This window comes from Taeniopygia guttata, chromosome 3, assembly GCF_048771995.1.
Source record: "Taeniopygia guttata chromosome 3, bTaeGut7.mat, whole genome shotgun sequence".
NCBI classification, from domain to species: Eukaryota; Metazoa; Chordata; class Aves; order Passeriformes; family Estrildidae; genus Taeniopygia; species Taeniopygia guttata.
In genome coordinates, this window is record NC_133027.1 from 86962604 (window position 1) to 86983919 (window position 21316).

The 21316-nt window shown below is 46.7% G+C and overlaps 1 protein-coding gene across 11 annotated transcripts in view; it reads right to left on the bottom strand.

The window, feature by feature from the left end:
- The window catches only part of RALGAPA2 (Ral GTPase activating protein catalytic subunit alpha 2), a 96227-nt gene that overhangs the window by 7552 nt on the left and 67359 nt on the right, over positions 1-21316 (bottom strand). For 9 of the 11 annotated variants that reach the window (XR_012055185.1, XR_012055184.1, XM_030268642.4 and 6 more), the window contains one exon: positions 3685-3806. Coding sequence is in view for 7 of the 11 variants with exons in the window: in XM_030268642.4 (XP_030124502.4) it covers positions 3685-3806 (122 nt within the window). In the remaining 4 variants the exon portion in view is untranslated. Of the gene's footprint in view, positions 1-3684; positions 3817-7187; positions 7789-21316 lie in introns of those variants that run through there. The other 2 variants (XM_072927324.1, XM_072927325.1) reach the window with 2 other exon arrangements.

Sequence of the window (21316 nt, forward strand, 5' to 3'; positions counted from 1 at the left end):
ACACAAGAATCCGAGATGCTTTCTCTGCCCATTCAATTAGCAACTAAAAAAGCCTAAGATTTACAGTATATCCTCCCTGATAACGTTGAGCATTGTGCTTTATTTTCCAAGTCATTAGCATGCACAAGAATGACCTCATGGTGAACAGATGCACTTGGATATGGCAGTGATTAGATCAGTCCCCTCAGCAGTCAAGTGTGCCCCGTTCCCATTAACCCCTGAGGTGCCAGCCGCTAGGGGGTTCCCTGGAATGCAGGAACCTGCCATGGCCAGCACAAGCCCCTCGGACAGGATCCTTGTGGTAGGAAAGCCATGACTGGAGAGTTCTCCTGGAATATCCAGCGGCCCCTTTCACTTCCAAAGGTTAACACCGTGCTTCTGGCTGCTGATCTTACACAAAAACAGACCAAAGCCCCAAGGTGCCACAGAGGCAGTTGAAGTCGGGGTGCTGCTCTGCCCACTTCAGCTTCACCAATTTTTTTAAAGAATGCACAAGTATTTTGTTGAACAACTGTTTCTGGTTTTGGCTGAGAGAGCAAGAACAGCAGCTTAAAGCCTGTCCACTAAAAGGAGAGAAATCTGCAGAGGGAAAGAATAATTCAATAGCGTTGGATTATGGAGGATTTCCTGGGCTGCCTCTCAAACCCTGCCTAATTAAAATACAGCATGTAATGCACCAGTTTAACAACAAAGGGCCATATTCCCATCTTTTGTTCCTAATCTGCACATCCCCTGCATGAGTTTGGGGATGGCCATTCTGCCTATGAGGCTGCAATTTCAATGCTAAAGGTATCAGGGCTATCTGTAATCCATACAGGAAGTTTAAGGTTCTGCTCCTCAAAACAGCAAAGGAGATCAACTAGACAATTTTCCTGCAGAAAATGCAGCACCTACAAGACTGGTGACAGGGAGACTAAGCCAGGGAAGGAACACCACATCCCACGTGAGTCTGGGGATACATCCCCAGGGACAGCATCAGAAAATGCAAAAATATCCAGTTCCAAGAATTACCTCATAGTCAGTGATACCTCAGTATGTCACCGAGAGCTGTGTTTGATTTCTCCCTGTGCTGTGGTAACTCCTGAGAACACTGCACGGTGATAAGCAGCACTCGTACTCCCTGACCCTCTCTGCTGCACACATGCAATTGCAGCACTGATAGGATCACACCTGACAGGCATTGTAAGAATCAGGTCAGATGAGAATTAATCTTTTATTTTAAATTAGAATTAATCAGGTAAAATAAGTTTACCTGAGCAGTTTATGTTAGCAGAATCAGCAGTACTGCTGTACTGCTTGTACTGTGGCTTGTACTGCCACCTGTGCCGGCTCCTTGCATCTCAGAATTATCAAGGTGGAAGAGAACAACGAGTCCAGTGGCCAACCCAACAACACCATCATCACCCCAAGATCATGTCCTGACACCTCCTGAACACTTCCAGATACGAGGAGCCCAGTGCCTCCCTGGGTAGTCTGTGCCAGTGCCTGACCATCCTTCAGGGAAAAGTGCTTATTTTTATTAACTGCTCCCTGACTCCTTTTTTCTATTTCAGCATAGAAAAATGCCCCCTGTATTCCAAAGTGGCAGACATGTGATTCCTGCAGGTGCAGGACAGGTGGATCTATGCCTGGAGCAGGCCTGGGTGGGGAACAGCAGTGCTGCTGGGACTGCATCCAGCCTTCCTGTTGACTGCTGAGGGGCATCTGATGGAAAACACATCCCCATGGCCACAGCTGACACTGCCCCTGATCATCACTGACTAAAAATGCAGGAGAATCAGCAGGTAATGTGTCAGAAGCGGAGATTTGATGCCAGAAGTCATAGCTGGCCTCCAGTTCATGAGCAGGAAATTATTTCTGAGGTTCAGAAGTCTGAAAATTGGGATCTGACTGGGGGAAGGTTTGCAATTAAAAGCAATTAAAATAATGAAATTATACCCGGGTACTCCTGATTGAACAGTGTTCTGAAATCCTCAGCTACTGGGAAACAGTTTAAATGTGTTTGGCATATGCAGCTTATCCTTCAGAAAGTGGGGCTGCAGAGGGGGTCTGCCCTCTCAAACCACATGTGACACAACACCATGTGCTAAGAACAGCATGAAAATGAAACACAACTATGCACAGAGCAAAACGTTTACAACAGATCACTATATCTACATTTCTATTTGCTAATATGTCGACAGATAAATGATTCAAGTGCTAACAACCAGCCCTGGGCACTTACCACACTCCTATTGAAATGGGCGATTTTTTTGTCTCAGACTTTTGGCAAAGTGTATAAAAGAATTTAATGCACAGCTGTTCTACTTTTTAATGTAGAAAACATTAATCAAAGCTTTAAGTTATAAGCTTTCCTAGCGTTGTTTAGTATTCCAGTTCAGCAGAGATCAATAGATCCATCCCATGTTCCCTGACTCCTCTCCAGGACAAGAGGTGCGATTATGTAAATGGCCCCGGCTTCCTCCCCCCTCCTGCCAGTGCTTATCTCCAAAGCCTTCTGCCTGCTGCTCCTGGCCACCACTGCCAGGCCAGCACAGGCCTCTTATCTCCTCACAAAGCTCCAAGCACGCCAGGATTGGAGCCAGCAACTCCAGACAATGCTGCACGGCTGGTTTTATTCCTAAGTGATTTATGTGAGCAAATTTAATTTCTTCCTTCAGTGTTTCAATTTAGATGGAAGATATCTGCTAACAAGTCAGGCTAAAGAGAAATACAGCAGATGTCCTGCAACGTTTATACAGGTTGGAAATAATCTATTCAACAGTCCAAAAGAGAAGCAGGGAATGATGAGAAAGTGCCAGTGTCACCCTAGGAGCGTCAATGATAGATTAAGGAATCTTAGACAGTCCAGCACACGGTGACCAGATACTTTCTGGATGCTGGAAAAAACCACATTTTGAAGGCACTAGAAATGTGCATTTCAGAGCCAAAGCTCCCTTTCAGAAGAGGTTCACTTAAACCAGCCATACAGTGATTGTGACTGCACACTAACCTAACCCTCCACAAGGCACATGAGGAATAAATTCCCAGAGTTCGGTACAATGCTGTCACATCTCAGCAGGCAGATGACTGATGAGCACTGATGTTCGTGCACGCAGAGACACCACACACCCCCACACACACATGCACACCCCCATCACAAAGCCCGCAGAGGTTCCAGGCCAGGTGCTGCAGGGCAGCCTGCAGTGAATTGAAGGGACACGCCTGCATCCTGTACACTGTTGCGATTCCCTAACAGCACCCCATTCCTGCATTTCTTGTGCATTAATCCCTAACCCTGGTAGCTCAGCAGCATAATCCCCATTTAGCATTAACTGCAGCTTCCCCTGCGAGAAACTATTTCTGATAAGTGAGCCCCAGTTCAGGCCTCACTTTTGAACAACATATTCCCAGCTCAGCAAGAACCCGGAGTCCTGAATGAGCCCGAGCCCATCACTGAGAGAAAGTTCATTAACCTTGCTGGAGTTGGAGGTTAACAGGATAGCTGAAAAAAGGAGCAGTGTGAATAGCTCTGATGCAAAACAAATTAAAATTAATGTCATCATTCCTTTTGATATTCATTAGTTGATTCAGGGGAAGAATAGTTGTCTTAAATTTGCAAGCATTTATCTATAAAAAACAGGTGTACATCTGCTGCTCAAGTGCTTCTTTGGGCTACAGAGAAGAATAATGTGCAGAACTCACCAGTTCCACCGAGGGAGTAGCTGGGAGAGGGAGAGAAGACCTGAGCCGCAAAATCTTCAAACGTCATCACTTCTTTATGGTTCTGGATGATGGCTTCAAGGTACAGAGCTCTCTCCTCGTAGCTGCGATGCCCTGTTAAGGAAAGGTGTGTGCAGAATTCAAGGCTGTCCCGTGGCATCCCTGAACACCAGCCCCCAGCCCCACATCCACACTGACCAGGCTGGAATGGGCAGGGAACCAGACCAGAGCTGTCCAACATTTCTGAATGGGAGCAACAAGGAGGGGATACATTCAGGCATGGAAATTCAGGATAACACCTCTTGAGCTTCCTGACTCAGAAGCTGTGACCTAGGAGCTGCTGAGTACAGGAGCAAAGCCCCAGATCAAAACCCACCATCAGAGACAGGCTATGGCACTATGGGAAGCTCCTGGCACACAATATTCCTGTTCCAATGACCAGAAAAGTAACTAGATTGGAGAAAAAAGCTACAGGACAGAGGGATACACCCCCCTCCCCCCACATACATTTGATCACTGGACTTCTTAGAAGAAATTAAGCACAATAAACCAATTCCAAAAGCGTGACGGTTGTATTTCGGGCAGGTGCTAGAAGATGCAACCTTATGTATCCCAAATAAATTATGCACAGTGGACAAACCCAGCCCACAACTTGCATGCATTATGGCCTGAATAATGCAGACAACAAAGCGAGCTAACATTGAGACTATTGCCTTTTAATTAAAACTCAGCAACCTGGAACACACAGCATTCATATGTGTAATCAAAAACCAGTCACCAATAAAACTTACAAGCGTAACAAGCTGAAGCAACTTTCCAGCTGTCTTAATAGGACCCCTGCTTGTGGCAGCCTTTCACAGCAGAGAAAGCAAATCTTCCCCTTTTGTGTGCAGCTTCTGTCTGCTCAGAAGGTGAATCATACACTTCTAATAACAGGATAACGCCTGGGACAAACCTACAATGGGCTGGAGAGCCTCATGTATGACTTTATGAATTAGGGCTCGAAGGAACCAGGATGACATCTCATTCTCCGTTTCCTCAGTGAAAACAAAAGTTTCCAGCACCTCATTGTGTTTCTGTTATGGGGAAACGCACTCGAGCTCCGCAAGGCTGTTCAGTGGGAGCAAAGGCCGAGCTGAATTTAGAAATTAGGACCAAGAGAATAACACCAGTGACAACAGAATGCAGGTGAGGGTATTTAGAATTGAAAAGCATTACTAATTAATATTGAAGTGCCATTTGTGACTTGCAGTACATTAACAAAACCACTCTGAAACACTATTAAAAAAAATCCGAGAAAAGCAGTGCTTAAAGCCAGGAGACAGTGGTCTGGTGTCGACCTCGAAGGGAATAAGCAAAGCACTTTCTCATTGCGCTGCGAGTTCCTGCAGGCGTGGTGGCAACAAAGGGAAGAGAAAGAAAGGAAAACTTTTGCATTTAACGCTCCCAGAGAACGATTGATATGTGATAAATCTTCTTATAAACTTCCCGTGGAAGCCTAAAGAAAGAAAATCAATAGCCAGCATTTCAGCGTTTGCACCTGCTGACAGCGTTATTTGCTCAGTTTTCCTGCCTTGCCTGAAGCCGGGGAGAACGCATTCCTGACAGCGCCAGCCCGCAGCATGCGGGGCTGCCTCCCCTTTATGGGCTGAACTCCTGATGACTCTTGTTAATGAATAGGCTGCCAAACTTCCTCGGAGAGGAGGCACACGCCTGGGCCCAATTCTAAAGGGACTGATGGATGCCATTCACTCCTCATTATGGAGATGCTGATTCCTCGGCGCTGGGCTGTTGCCAGGGCCGTGTGGAGCGTGCGGCCGGGCGAGCGCCGCCCGAGGATGGCGGGGGCTGCGCGCCCGTCTGGCAGCGGCCCCACTGACACGGAGCTGGCACGTGCTTCCGCAACGGGAGCGGGCCCGGCCGTGACAAATTGCTGAAAGGGCTCAGCGACACCGGGGGCTAGCGACACCTGAACCTGCGGGCCGGCCGGCAGCGCTCGATTGATCGCTCGGCCCCAGCCGGGGCTGCTCGTGGGCTTCCAACCAGGCTGGGGGGATGAGAAAAGGCTCTGCCTGATAATGCCCAGCTGGGTCCCGAACGGCTCTCCGCATCTCACACAGCAGCACACCCGAGCACCGCGCGGGGCTGCCTGCTTCAGATAAGTGCGACACAGAAGCACTGCCCAGGTTTGCTCTGCACCTGGTAAAATCCTATTGATGAGCTGGAGGATGCTGCTCACCACACAAAAGACTCAGAAAAACCGCCTGGACGAACAGCTAAGCAGCTACAGGAGAGGCAGCTGAGGAAGAACTCTCCAAGATCTGGAGAGCCCTGCAGATCCACCAGCACTTTGGAGGCACGCAAGGAAAACCCCAGCTCAGTACCTCTCCCGCATGCTGAAAAGCCAAAAGCAGTGGGTGCAGATACCCCTAGGGCAGGCCTAGTGCTGCACACCCCAGCTCCACCTACCAGTCACCTTGGCTTGGCACTCCCCGTGCTCTCCTGGGCTCTCTGGAGCAGCAGGAGCACAGCAGCTCCTGCAATACAGGCAGCAAGCAGGATGCCCGTGCTTGTTTGTACTCACAGCTTAATCAAAAGAGAGTTAAGTGACTGCAGCAAAGTGAAATTAAACTCCCTGTTATCTCTGACTCAGTATTCACGCACATTTGGGAAAACAGTCTGGATTCATTAAAAAAAGAAAGAGTCGGCTGAAATTTTACAGGAGCTAGAAATTTGAATGTGGAGGTGTCATGAACAAGCTGTAAAAAAACCTTCTGAAAAACACCTCGGTTCTGTAAAAAAAGCATCACAAGATTTCCTGTTTGTTGCTCTGTAGGAATGAGTCTATCCCAAAAATCTCTGGAGCAATACTTCTGTCAGGGCCAACCCACGGACACATGCTGTGCCTTCAGCCTAAGAGCCAACCATGAAATATCACTGAGTTACAAACATTAGAACCTCACTCTGAACCTCTTTAACCTGACCTTTGTGTCACAGCTCTCCAGCAAGCTCTGGGCAGAGCCCATCTGTCGCCAAGGTGCCCCCAACACCAAGCAGAATTTAGATCAAGTGCCACTACTGGTTTTAAAATCCAACCATGGATCAGTAACCCCTCAGCTCTGAGCAGAGCCTGGAGGGAGCCCCGAGTGCCTGGCTGCCTTTCCTAGTGCAGCCTCAGGGCTGGAGCACTGCAGGGAACACACAAATCAACTGCTGCGGCAGGCCTGGATGCAGAGGATGGGCTGTGAGCTTGAACCCTACCCCAGCAGAAAGCTGGACAGCTGGCTGCCCTGATTAACTAAGTCCCCATTATCTGGGGGCTTGGGGCGTCCCCTGAGATCTGCAGATAAATGGAGTTATACCAAACCCTCAAAGAAGCTGATCAAAAGCTCCTCTTTTAATATGTATGGCAATTTGACCCACCCCTCCACGGCTTCATTATTTTACATTTTGCTTCTGCCAAGGCAAAACTCCAGAGCAAAATGTTTTAGACAGACACAAACAGGTTTGTTATTTTTATTTCATATTAAATAATGACATTGATATCCATGACAAGGTGTGAATTATGGATATATATTGACATATAAAACTGTGGGAGAGCAGGAATTTCAGTCTTATTTGAATACAGCAATCAAATCTCATTATTTGAATATTATGAGCTTCTAGTAGAGTTTTATCAGCATACCAATTATTTTAACATTTCAACCACACACTGAAGGCTGTTTGAAAAAAAAACCCCAACATATTAAAATGTAAACAACAGCTATTTGCAAAAAACCCCAACATCTTATTGTAGCAGCAGGATGACTTGCAAAGTGAAACACACAAGACGTCCTTCCAGATGGAGGATGCAAAAGAAGACAAAAGGCAGAAGCTTTTGAAAATTGACTGGAAAGGCAGATACCAGCCAGCACTCAGCTCTCACCCACCAGCATCACTTCTACATTTAACCTCTACAACACAGCCAGTTTCAGACACACAGTTTAAAACATATTGGCCTGGAAAACCCTTCAAACTCCCCATAATCTGCGTTCTGCAGGTGACCTAAGCCATCCCAGGGTCAGGATCTTCTCACTGTTTCCCTCCCTGCACAAAAACACAACACCAAACCATCAAACTGCCCTGTTGAGAAACAAGGGAATATAAAGATGATGACTCAAGCAGATCATGAAAATACAGAACTTTTGCTTATTAACCTTAACTCCATGCTGACCTCAAGCAAAGCTCTCAGGGCCCCACTCCTGCTGATGGTAATGGCCAGCCCATCCTGCCGCACACTACTGTTTGAAAATTAAAACATTTTGGCAGTATTTATATAGTGTCACCGATACATGGAAAGAAAAGTGCGCTCTGCTGACACAGCAGGCAAATAAAAGACAGGAGTGTTTGTGGCCAGGCTGGGGAGAAATGCCTGGCTGCTCTCCATGGCCCACAGGTTGTGCCAACACCACAGGGCACCAGTGCCATGACTGGCACCCAAGACACCACCAGGGCCTATGGAGAGCACTTGCTGCAACGCCTGTTCCTGCGGCTCCAGAGGGACCCTAATGTGGCCTGCTGGCATGGACCTCCTGCAGCTCCCATCTGTGATGTGCAGCCCACCCAGAGAAGGGCTTTCGGGGCATCAAGCCAGCAGAGAAGCTCAAAATATAGAGAGAGACAGCTCTTTCCAGCCCATCGGACATCAAGGCTGGCTATACATTCACAATGCCAATTCCTTCTTTATCCAATTAGAGAGACCTGCAGAAAATCCTTGAATTTACTGTTCAGTGCAAGAACATCTATTTCAGTTTCCTCCTGATTGTATCATAGGGCCCAAAGATGGTTCACAAAAAGGGTTTGCTCCTGAACACTGCAACTGCAGTCTGGAAAAAAACAAGAGCATAAATGTTTGGGACTTACCGAAGCAAATTAAAGCCAGAACCATAAAACTAAGGTTAACAGAGATGTATTGGCTGATGACCTTTCTGCACCTAATTGTCCTCCCCAGCTCTGAAGAGGATGGAGTTACTGTGCTTTTAAAATCTGGTGTTAGGCACTTTTGGTGTGAAACTCAATCTGCTTTATTGGGCTTGCCACCATTTACGGTCTAGTGACCACCACCACCGCACGAATTTCACCGAGAACTTTTGGGGGAATTTTAGTAACATATCCTTCACTAAACAGGTGCAATTAAACTGTACCTGTCACCACCACAGATTTATGTGCTTTTTATAAACCAAAGCATCTCAGATGGAAACTTTCCAGTGACGCCTGCCTTGAATGGGTCCATGTAACACATGAGACACACGTGAGCAGAGGCTGTGCGACTGTTGGGGTCTGTGGGCCCCCTCTCTCCACAGCCAGCCCTCATCACGGCCATCTGTCCACACTGCAGCTAGGGAAGCCAGGGCTCCCTTGGCGGAGCAGGGCCGGCCTGTGCCAGGGCTGCTGTTCTTTCTCCTTATCCAAAACAGGCAGATGATTCTCTGCTGCCAAAACCAAGAGCACATCCTCTCTGCGGCATATTTTTCTGCCGCTGTGCCACCAATCACACTGACAGACAGCCCTCTGTGCTGGGGGAGATGGCTGGAGCCCAGAACACCCTGGTGTGGAAGAGACATGATTCTCCCTGAGACCGACAAGTATAGAGAGGTCTGCAAATGGATTCCTCATTTGTGGAGCGTTGGTTTTCCCAGCGGCTCGTCACGGAGCCTGTAGCTCTGCCACCTCCCTCCCCACACCAGGACCTGGGTCCCTCACAAAGATCACAAAAAAACCTCGGTGCTGACTGCTGGAGGTCTCAGGTCCCTGAGAACCCACAAGTGCTCCAAGTCACAGGGCACGCTGCCACAGCATTTCCCAGTGCACATGGTGCAAAACGGCAGCTCCCATGCAGATGGTCACCATTAATTGCTTTAAAGGGGAAAGTGCAGCAAAACAACAACAGAAACGTTTCTCACACGGTTTCAAAGTACCTCTGTGGAAGTCAAGCAGTGTAACAGCAAAGCCGTACTAAAGGTGCCCTGAGGCTAAAAGCTCCAGCTCACGCTTGTCTGTGGGGAGTTCCACACCAGCACCTGGCTCCTGACGTTGTTGGGCAGCACGGGGCCCAAGGTGTGCTGTGAGCACCTGTCTGGCAGAAGCATTCGCCTACTGCTCTGGGATAGCAAGAGTATGTGGCACATTAGTCATGGCAAGTTCTTCAGGGGAGAACCTCGCATTTATTATGAATAAAGCAGGCAAGAAGCTTTCATTTTAATTTCCAAGCACTCCCACAGGCAGGAAGCCCTCAGGAGCAGACACACGTAGCATTACAGATCAACCGCTCTGCAGCAGGAGAAAAGGCACACTGGGTCACACCCCTGCTCGCATACCACTCTGTACTCTGATAGCACTAGAGCTCATCCCTATCCAAAGCTCTGTAATTCTACCAGAGTCCCTGCAATGCTCTCCTCCCAGCTAGTCGTGCTTGTACCTGCTCTGTTGAAAAACAAGCTGGGCCTGTGCCTCATTCCCTTTATTAACTTTGCTCTCATTAAGCATGTTCCTCATGTACTACAGAGGTGACAAACCACACACAACTGTGCCTAAAACATGGCACTCTACATTTTGCTTGGTGCAACCACCCCTCTGCCCATCCAAGGTCCAGTTGGCCACTGCATTCCATGCTTACCACTGTACTAACACAGCTTGGATGAAAATATTTCAATTACAAAGATGACATAATGGCCTGTTACCAGTTCAGAGCTGCAGCAGCCCTGACTGGTAACTCATTCTGCAGGGCACACCAAGATCTAACCACTGAGAGGCTGCTTATGAAAGAGTTCTGTATCGTGACACCTGGGCACAAGGTTTTCACCTTGTGAAAATTAGGAGGGTATGATTCCTCACAAATATACTTTCTCTGGAAGTAGCCATACAGCTCCCTACTCAGTCCTGAGAGATAAAGGGACAGGAGTTGCACAGGTCTAATTGAAAGCCACCTTTCCAGTGCCCCAGAGCAGTGATGCTGAGCTCTTCTCTCCTGAGGGCAAGAACTCCTCTCTCCTGGGGAGAGCAAGAACTCATGCTGGGACCATAACAAGCCACTTGGCACAGCTAGTGCGGGATCCACACTAGCTCTACTGTGAAATTCCAGGTGGAGCTCACAGAGATCCAGCCAAACTCCAGATCTCAATGTGATGCAGCCAGGACAGCTGGACAATGAGATTCTCCCACCATAAATGAAGAGGAGCTGCTGGCAGGGGCATGCTGGGCCAGCTACACCTTCCTCTCCTGTACTCAGACATGTAGGAAAGGTGTGGACTTGCCCGCAAGGTTTGTGAATTTATTTTATGAATTATATCCGTTGATGAAAAAATGCTGCTGGTATTCACGTATATCTTAAAATTTTATAGTAAAATTTTTTTAAAAAGCCTAAAAAAGCAAAAGACAGAGGGTTATAAATGTTTTTGAATTGGTGCTGTTATGCTTTGGTCATTGCACAAATACACAGACTTGCAGCTTGCAGTGTCTCCAGTTTAACAGCCATGTATATTTAACATTCCTTACACTTGTTGCCACTCTTCTCCCCAAACACAAGGATATTCTAAAGCCAGAAATGCCACCAAAAGAGTTCACATGCCACACGAGATCTGCTCCACAGTCTACCTGGAGACAAGGAACAGGTCAAGCTCCATCACAGCAGTACCCAGGTGAAGGTACAGTTGAGAATCTCCTGGGGATAATGCCATACTCCAAACTATTCAGAACCTGAAGGTGCCAGCCTCTGCAATTCCCAGCTTTGAACCTAGATTGCCAGAGACAGGGGAAGGGGAGATAATGCCAGACTCTTTTTAAATGAGATGCCACAAAATTGTTTACATACGGTCTAGAACAAAATTATTTGCATTGCCATTCATGGAGTGTGATTCTTACCCCATGGAACAACTGCAGTGACACTAAGGTGGCTTTGTGTGCTCAGGAGACCAGCATCACTGAACTGCTGCTGAGCAGCACACAGATAGAGGGATTCCTGGAATTATATGGAATATAAATGCACATGCCAAGTGAATTTGTTCCTAAAATAAGCCCAATTAGTTTAGTTTTAACTGAATCACAGCCAGTGGAATGACATCTCAGAAAGAGGCACCTCTGTGCCTTAGATAGAACTGATCGACTGTCAAACTCAGTCATTAAGGAAGAAGTCTTTTCAATTTATAAATATATTTTATCACCTACTAAATGTTACCAAACCTTGTCAGTTTGATAAGAGTATGATGATCTGGCAGCTACAAGCAGAACAAAATACAATTACACAAAGTAATTTTGCCCCTTCTAGTTTATTACAGATCTTTTCATTATTTCTGTGTCTAACATTAAATGGCTCAGTTTCAAGTCTATTATAGGTCTATATATTACATTTATTACAATCAGGGACAAGTAACTGGGGCTTATTATCACATCCATTATGAGTGACACCATTTGCAAGATGCTTAACACGAAACAGACTTGTTGCTGTGGTGAGACAAGCTGGGAAATTGCTCGATTAGTGGGTAGGAAGGAAGAACAAATTAGAGAAAGTCAAGCAAGAAACCAGCAGGGATTTCCCAGCTTTAAATGAAAACCAATATAAAGAGGACAGAGGTTTAAAATTATCAACCTGACACATTTGTGGATATTCCAAAGCAGGGACTGAGCGTGGGCTGCCCCAGGCACGGGGCTGTGGGTGGCATAGACAAACAGCTCCCAGGTCTGACGGAGCACCAGAGGCTGCAAGGGCTCAGCAAGGGCTCCATTTCGCAGTGTCCCTTTCCATGCTGTCCCTGTGCCCCCCAGCGGGTTCCTCTGGCCACCCAAGCCATGCTGACCAGTGGCTGGCACCGCACGGCAACACCTGGCGCTGCCTCCACGTGGGTCCTGCAGCAGCTGAGGCCAGAGCACCCTGCCAGGTGGCTGCACTTCAGTGACACTGACTGTCATAGTAGGGTTAACAAGGAGCACGGGAAAATCTTTTATTCATGTAACACAGAATGCCTTCTGCTGATCTTTGAATAACGTTGCTTAAAATCCATTAAATGAACATACCCTTTCAACAGACAACCCACAACAGGTAGAGCAGCATGCACTCACTGCCGGCTGCCTCAGCCAAACGGCATCTCCAAAAGCAGATGATTTAAAAAATAACATTTTTTTCCCCTGAAAATGACCTCCCAGTAGGGAAACTGGATTCCACTCCCACAGTGCAGCTCAGCCAGTGTGCATGCTGTGATGGCTCCCCATTTCTGCAGAAGAGTAAATTCTGGTGCATATTTGTAAAATCTGCTTTTTTTAAACTTACGAGGTGGGATGTGTGAGTGCAGAGAGGGCAAAACTGAGAATATAAGTGACTTCTTCACAAAAAGGCAAGTCAATGCATTGCTTTCACTACTGTTAACTTCCTCTAAATGTTCTACTGTTTCTGAAAAAATTTCCCTATAAGTTTTAAGTAACTCAGGGTGGCCATGAAGTCTTATCACTACAATTAATTACAGGATAAGTTCCTGAGTGAGTGGTGCAATACACTATTAAACAACCAAGTTCTAAATCCAAGCACAAGAGGAACGATGGTGGAAGTGGAGAGAGACCAGTGGGGAGGGCTGCTTGGTTGGCTTCCCACCTGAGCTGACAGCATGCTTTAGCACTCAGGACTGGCCAGGTTCAAGCAAGCTTTGAAAAGGTGTGAGAATGAGACCTCATGGTCTCTGAGAATGAGACCAGAAACCAGACTATGGTATACAGGTACATATTGTATACAGATATTAACATACAGGGGAAGGGGAATGGAAGTGCTGAACCCAACAGCGCAAAAGAGAAACTCCTGCATATTGGAATAAATATGGCAGAAACAAGAAGTGACAAAACACAAGGTAGTCTCAAAGAAAAGCTGAGGTGCTGATGGAGCCCTTTTCAGTTGGGGCCATTCCGTGTATTCAGGTTAAAAAGCCACTGAAGAGCAGTGCAGGAGCAGAGCAGGCTGGGGCTGGGCTCAGGAAGCTGCATGTCACCGACGGGGAGGTGCAATGACCTGTGCCCATCTGAGACCTCCAGGTGCTCACAAGGTTGGGGAGTCACACAGATACACTAGGGAAGAGCATCAGTGAGCGACTGTGCTGTGCAAGCACTGGGGCTATGCACTCCTGCATCCCCGAGGTGTCTGGGTTATGGAACACCCACTTCCACCCCGATGAGATTACGGCTGACTCACAGCTTGGCAGCACTTTGTTAAAATGGACAATTAATCTGATTGAGATGGCAAATGAGCGAGCCAGTGCTGCTGCACAGACAGCTGTGATGGGAGGGGGGGAATCCTGCAGGAAGGTCACCGGTCCCTGCAAGCCAGCACAGGCAGGAGAGGTGGATAGCAACTGGTGACAAGTGAGCTGCTCCAGTCATTTTTCCAAGGCTACCAAAAACCTACCCCGGAGCTCCCGGTGACAGCCACTCTGCTCCACACAGCCCCTTCCATCTGCTTCCTGCCAGGCCCTTCTGACACGTCTCATTCTGCAGCCAGCACAGAGACGCTCCTTTGTGAGGGGACCACAAATCACCATACAGGCCGACCTTTCCCCGGCACGTGCCTCTAAGCACCGTCTGCAGCCCCACACATCACAGAAAGGACCCTAATGGAGCATGTGCACCCAGCAGCTCGGCCCTGTGCCCAAGGGACACTGTGCCTAGGTGGCACAGCCTCCCCACAGACCCAGCCTGAGCACAAACCTGGGAAGCTTCCAATGAAGCCCATCACTTCCTCAGTGTTCTCACTGCTGCTTCCAGCCACTGCCCTTTAAGCTAAACTTCTAAAGTTCTTTGAAATCCTTAACTGCTGAGTCATGTCGGGTATAAAAGGAGATCATGAGTATCCCAAAGGCACAGAGCACAGGATGAATTTTTAATGAAGCATCAAAGTTGGTTGAAGAGAAGGGGGAATATGCAGGGATGGTGACCTGGGGAAGAAGCTACACAGCAGGACTGCTGCTGTCAGGTTTTCCTGTATTCAATTTTTTTTCCAGGTTTTAACTTACTGTCTCAAATTTCACCCAGTTTGAAAAGAAAGGCTTTTATCATTCAAATACCAACTAATCCGGGGACACAACCAGTGCTCCACTCACTCCTGCCCAGTTACACACTGTCTCTTCCCATACTCAGAACTGCGTTCTGAGGAACTCAGGAAGTAATTTCTTCCCAGTCTATTACAAAAGGAGAATTGGTGTCTTTTGGCATAAGAAAGACTGTTCATAGCTGCTCATTCTCCACACATCTTTGTCACTATGACTGTCACCATCCACATCAGGCCCCTGCTACCAGCTTAAGCTGGTCCTGTGAGCAGCCTGCAGATTTTATCCACTCGCTGGAAAATGTCCACTGCAACCCAGGACGAGCCCATCCAAATAATTTCACTTGCCAAATAACTTTGGAAATACATGACAACCTTGTCTTTGGGTGTCTGGCAGGTGCTACAGTGAGTGCCTCTTGCACTGCCAAGCTTTCTGGTCTGGACTTGCGGCATGTGACACAGTGTAACAGCAGGAACACTGGCACACAGAAGTGGGATATTGGATATTAAATATTTGGTTTTTTTGGCAACACCTATCCTCACTGCCTGCCCTGGTGTTTATCTGTGCAGGCACACTGCTATCTGATCCCCTGGACAATGACAGCAATATCACTGCAGATGCTGCTACCTTGTGCAAGGTTTGGCTCTAGGGTGTTAGAATCTGCCTCTATGAAGCAGACACTGCTCTGCAGCCCGAAACAATGCCCAGCACTTCACCATGAAAAGAAAGTGAACATTAGCACATCAAAGGCCCCTTTCTGAAAGAGGAAAAATTGCACGATGCACACTTTAATCTTTCTGACAATCTATGCATAGCCTGAGCTGAATTCTATTTTTCACACAAATGGGAATGCTCCATATGAGCACTTCTGCACCAACAGCAACAAGAACAGAGAAACATGAACTAGCACAGACTTTGAACTTTCAAAATATGGATTAACATGCAATAATATTTAACAGCTGATAGAACAACATCCCTCTTATCTCTCTTAATAAACCCAAATAACATCAAACATTTTACAGGCAACCTACAGAAAGGGTGCTAAAATATTTTAATCTAAAAATAAAAATAAGTTAGTATTAAACAAAATACAGGCAATATTAAAATCTTAATGTAAATGCCTATTGTATAAAATCAGTTACCTGACAGAGAACAGCCTTAATTAGCACTTCCATTTAGCTAACTAAAGGTGGAATGTGACCCCTGCTTACAGATTTAAAAGAAAATATTGCTAAAATACTTATGCAGCATCTAAACTCATTCTGTCGCATTAAAGCAGAGATTTGTGCCTGTAGGTGTCCTTGCAGTAGGACTCACATCCATCAGCCCCAATAAGTAAACACTGGGGACATCTCTGCACATCCAGAAAACCAGAGCACAGGCAACAGCACGATCCCACCAGAGAGGGGCAAGAGATCCCTCCTCTCATTCCTTCATCGGAATGCCCTGTTTGCTGCTCAAACCTCACCAAGATTGTCTGCATATTTTTTCATCTGAAAATGTGTTAAACAGAGTGCAAATGCTTGTGGAGAGCAGGAGAGGGACTGCCCAGGAAGAACATCCCAGTTTTCTTCATGTAAACAGAACTGCACCCCCTAAATATCAGCTGTAATGGAGTGGTATGATTTACAAACATGCCTTAGTAAATGCACATGCTGAATGGATTTGTTCATAACTAAATCTCAGCCAGAGGAACAACATGTTGGAAGAACTTCAACAAGATCCCAGCCGTGGAGTTGCAGAACATCAGCAATGAAGAAGAGGCAGCACCATGACTGAGCCTCACACACCTGACACTGCACACAGGCCAGCACATTCCCAGACAAAACACCCGCATTTCCCAAAATGCTTGTGAAAGAAATCAATTTGCTTGCAGATCTGCCAGTAACTTAAAACGCTCCAGGTCCTAAAAAGGAGCAGGGGAGCACATATAGATTCACCAAGTGGACTGTTTGAAATGTGGGATCAATGGTGAGATGACGAGCTGGCACACAGAAATATTGGAAAAGGAATTAAAAGTAGGCGTTCTGGAAATCTCTCCACAGAGAAGCCTGCCTGTGACTTGGACACCCACTGTGCCACAGACCAGCACGCTGAAGTACCACAGAACCAGGGGCTCTCTGCACTTGTTTCACAGAAATTATCTGAAATTTACAGGGTTTGCATTGCTAAACTTGGCCCCAGGCCCAAGACCTTTATTGCCCTTCATATTTTGCTTCTTCAGGATACCTTTGAGCCTTGCTTAAAGCACTGGTTTAAACACAAACTGAGGGAGCAAAGAATGGCTGGACCAGACAGATGGCTGGCCTTTGGATGCTGAAAGGGATTTTGAGGGAGTTGAGTAGTATGACTGTCCTAGGCTGACTGTATGATGCTTTTATCCCCAATCATCTGCTCTGTTTATGTTGAATAATATGTTTTGCACCTTTAAGCCTTGTTCCAAGAGTGAAGGGGGGGATGGGGGGGGGGGGGAAAGAAGCGCGGAGTTTGTTTTCAAGAACTGCACTCCCTCCTCCACATTCCTGCTCCTGGACTGTGCTGTCTGCGGACGGACAGACAGCAAGACAGAGCTCTCCTTTGTTTTTCTAGCTAGTTTTAGCTAGCTGAGGCAAAGAAGTTCCCTGGACTGTGTTTTTTTCCCTTTCTCTGGACCTGCTCTGGACTGAACACCAGAAGAGCAGCAGCAGCTCCAGGCCTGGGCCGCAGCATTTGCAGCGCCGGAGGGACTGATCAGAGACTGAGCGAGCAGAGCTGCAGCGCGGGGGATATTTCTGAGTTTGTCTCTCTCTCTCTCTCTCTCTCTCGGAGTGGCAAGAAGTTGTATTGTTTAATATTGTTTAGGTTTGCTTGTTTAATAAACAGGTTTTTCTCCAAGGAGGTATCTTTCCTGAACCTGTTGGCGGGAGGGGCTGATTTAATCTGCTTCCTAGAGGAACCCTTTTGGGGGTTCTTTCCCAAATTGGCCCTGAACCAGGACAATGACCTAATTCTTGTCCTGAATATTGAAGGTAAACCCAGATCAATCCAAAGGAAACAGAGCACAGCTACAGCCCTACACCACCATCCTGCGTGTAAAAACCAGCAGCAGATCATGAATGCAAAAATGCATAAAACCCCCAACATCTTCTTAAAACTCCTGTCACTGGAAATATTGCCTCTCCTGTCTGCTCAGCAAACAGAAACTGAATGAATTTTTTAAAAATGCAATGATTTATTCTCTGCACACAGATCACTGACTCAGCAGCATGTTACTGCACAGTCAGAATGAATAGAGATGAAACAGAGAAACTCTCAGAAGCTTGGGTCCTGCTGATTTCTCCCAGTCCTGGACCACAGCAGTCTCTCTGTCAGCTCCAGCAGCAGTGGTGGATTCTGCTCCATCCTAAACATCTCCTTGTAGTGAATGCTACATAAAACTAGCAAAACTGTCTCGGGCCTGATGCACAAAATGTAACAAGAGGATGAAATATGAGGGCAGGAAAATGTGTGTTTGTAGGTATCATGTTTCTAACGTTCTTCCAGTAAGTACTAACATGAAAAATGAAACATTTGGTTTACTGATGTCTGTGTATTTTCTTTAGCAATACAACGGAAGATTCAAACCCGTTGGTTTGGGCAGTAAAGGACACTGGAGACCCTGTGAGGCATTTGTTTGCAAACTCCAGTTTCAGATACTGTAATTGATGCACAAAGTGGGAACAGAAATTAAAATCTCTCCACTTTGCTTTCTGAGATCCTGGAACTTTGTGTGTTGACTTTTGGGATTCCAAACTGCACATTGCTGTGGCATCTGAAACAAACGGATATGCTGGCATGCAATCCTATTCAGCAACTTGAGAATACTGAGGGCTTTTACAAGGCAAAGAACACATTAAAAGTTCATTAATTAACCAGTGCTTGGGAACAGATGGAATGGCTATCTGGGCTCTAATTACTGCAAGTTGGGACAGAGGTTCACAGACCTTAATGAGGTTCAATAAAATGAATGATTACACAGCAATCACAATTAGAGAAACCTGTAAGATGAGCTGAATTATCATGGCAACAAGTCATAAAACATGGGAGGACAAAACACAACAGATTCTGCAAAAGCCTAGAAAGGAAAGGTTTCTGAATTAAAACAGTTCTCCTGGACTGGAACAATCCCTGTCTCCTGCCAGGCTCGGGGAGTTAACGATGAGGGTTGTGCTCTCCCTCAATTATTCAGCCTGGCATATGTGGGTGTAACTGTTATTCCTACAACTTGAAACCTTCAGATAATACAGACTTGTATTTAACAGTTAAGGACAGATAAATCTTCCACTTCTTACCACCGGAGCTGCCTGTGGGAAAAGGTGTTTTCACAGCGTCACATTTCCCAGCTTTGAGACAGGTTAGCAGTATGGGGAGGAAGGTGGTGGGCTGGACACAGAAATTCAAAGTGCAAAGCCCTGTTTACTTATGATCTGGGGACTGTCTGAGCACCAGCCTCTGGGCTTGTTCTCCAAAGTGCTCTGGGCCTCTGTGATCCTGCCTGCACTGCCACACTGCCTGAAGGGTGCCAGTCTGGCAAGCACAGTCCTCACAAGCCCCCTTTCAATACCAAGAAGCCAGTTAGGGTCATAGGGATGGCACAAATTCAGGAAAGAGCTTTCAGAAACACAGAAAAGCAAAGGGCATGGGAGCATGAGCTCTCTCCCTAAGCTGTAATAGATTCACTGTCATGGCACATTTTTGGTGATGAGGCTTTGCAGTACTGAGACACTGAGCTAACCCCAAGTTTGTTACACAGGTGACACTAAGATTTCAGATAAATACTTGCTCCCTGAACAACCCTTCAGGAATTCCCAGCTGGAAGGTGCGCAGGGGAAGGCCTGTTTTACTTCAGGAAGCCACAAACCATAGGCCAGCAAGGTGTCAGATAATCCACACTGTCTCACAGGTGAAAATCAGCCAGGTGGATGACCCTAAAGAGGTGCTACAAATCCATCTGTTCAGCACAAGTTACAGACACAGTTCTCCAACAAACTGGCTCAGGCCAATTCAGAGAAGTACTAAAACAGAAAATTACCTCAGACTTCGTTTAACAGGAAATACTGTACATGCACTAGGTTGTTACTAAACATTAGGTTTAAGAAATCATCAAATGCCATCTGCTTCTGTTTGTACACTAGAACCTGACAGTTAAATGCACTGGGAAATACACACAGAATTACGATACTGAGGGGAAAAAAAACCCCATAAATTGAATACGCCAGCACCTGCTACAAAAAGTAGCTTTATCCTATTCCTCTCACTTGATGTCACCATGTTCATATCCCCAGTAACAGGATGGCTTTCAAAGCTTTCCAAGTGCAGGTGGAGGGGAAGCCTTCCATCTCTAAAGGACGATGTAGGATTATGGTGCTGCCCATCAAAGTATCTTTTATATAGCAGGCACAAAAATTTCTGCGCCTCCATCCTTTTGGTATTAGCTGCCCAGAGCCAGTCAGGCTGGAGGGCAGTCAGATCTGTTTTGCCTCCTCAAAGCATAGCTAGCACTCAACTCAGCCACTCATTTTCAATAACAGAGAAACAAAGTCATAAAGAAAATACAAATCTAAGCCTAAAAACGTTTTTCCTGTTTATAAGTTATTCCTTAACTTTTCATTAAGCAATTTCAGCATGCATGGCTCATTAAAACCACACACTCAAGTCAGGGTCTCTTCAAAAGAGAAAAAGAGAAGTTTGAAAAATGACATAAACCAGTACTGGCAATTGCATGTTTATGTCACCACCAGTTCAGTTCCACGGAAGTACCCATGGAAATGCCCACATGGATCTGCTCTCCTGCAGCCTTTGTGGCTTCCCACCGCTGTTTCTGGGACAAAGGAACAGCCCTGCTGGATGGAAACTGCCTTTCCAAGGCCAGCACCTGGGCTTTGGCCCTGACGAGGACACAGTGCATCCCACCGGACCCCCCACAGGCCGCTGGGGAATCATCACCCCCCCAGGAGCCCTCCAACCATTCCCTAGGAAAGATACTTCCTAAATCCCTGCTGGCAGAAGCCTTCACCTGCTGCAGCGCTGCCCACAGGGAACCCTGTTACAAGTGACTCCTGGGGAGCCTGAGCACCAAGCTCGGCCACCTCGGTGCCTGGCCACAGGTCCCTTTGTTCCTTTGTTACGCCAGAGGGAGCGGGAGCAGACACTTCCTGCAGCGCCGCCGCTGCTGCCCCGCACTCCTGCCCCACACTCCTACCTCCCGCATGCTTTTTGTCTCATTACACTCTGCACGAGCCTTTTCATGACCTATATAATTCCACAAAAAGCAACGAGGATCTGCTTCAGTTTTCCCGAATTTCGCAGTTTAATTTGATGATTACACTGCAAGAACTGAGACACGTACTTTTAATCTAAATCACTCAGGATCATTTAACTTGATTTTATTAAAACATTGGAACGATCGCCACACGTTCAGCACAAAGGAATTAGACTGGAAGGTTAAGAATCAGCATCAGGGATACCAGCAGCTCCCTCTAGTTGGAAAGTGCATTATTATTGTCCCTGAAGAGCCAGTAAATAGCAAAGATCCCCAA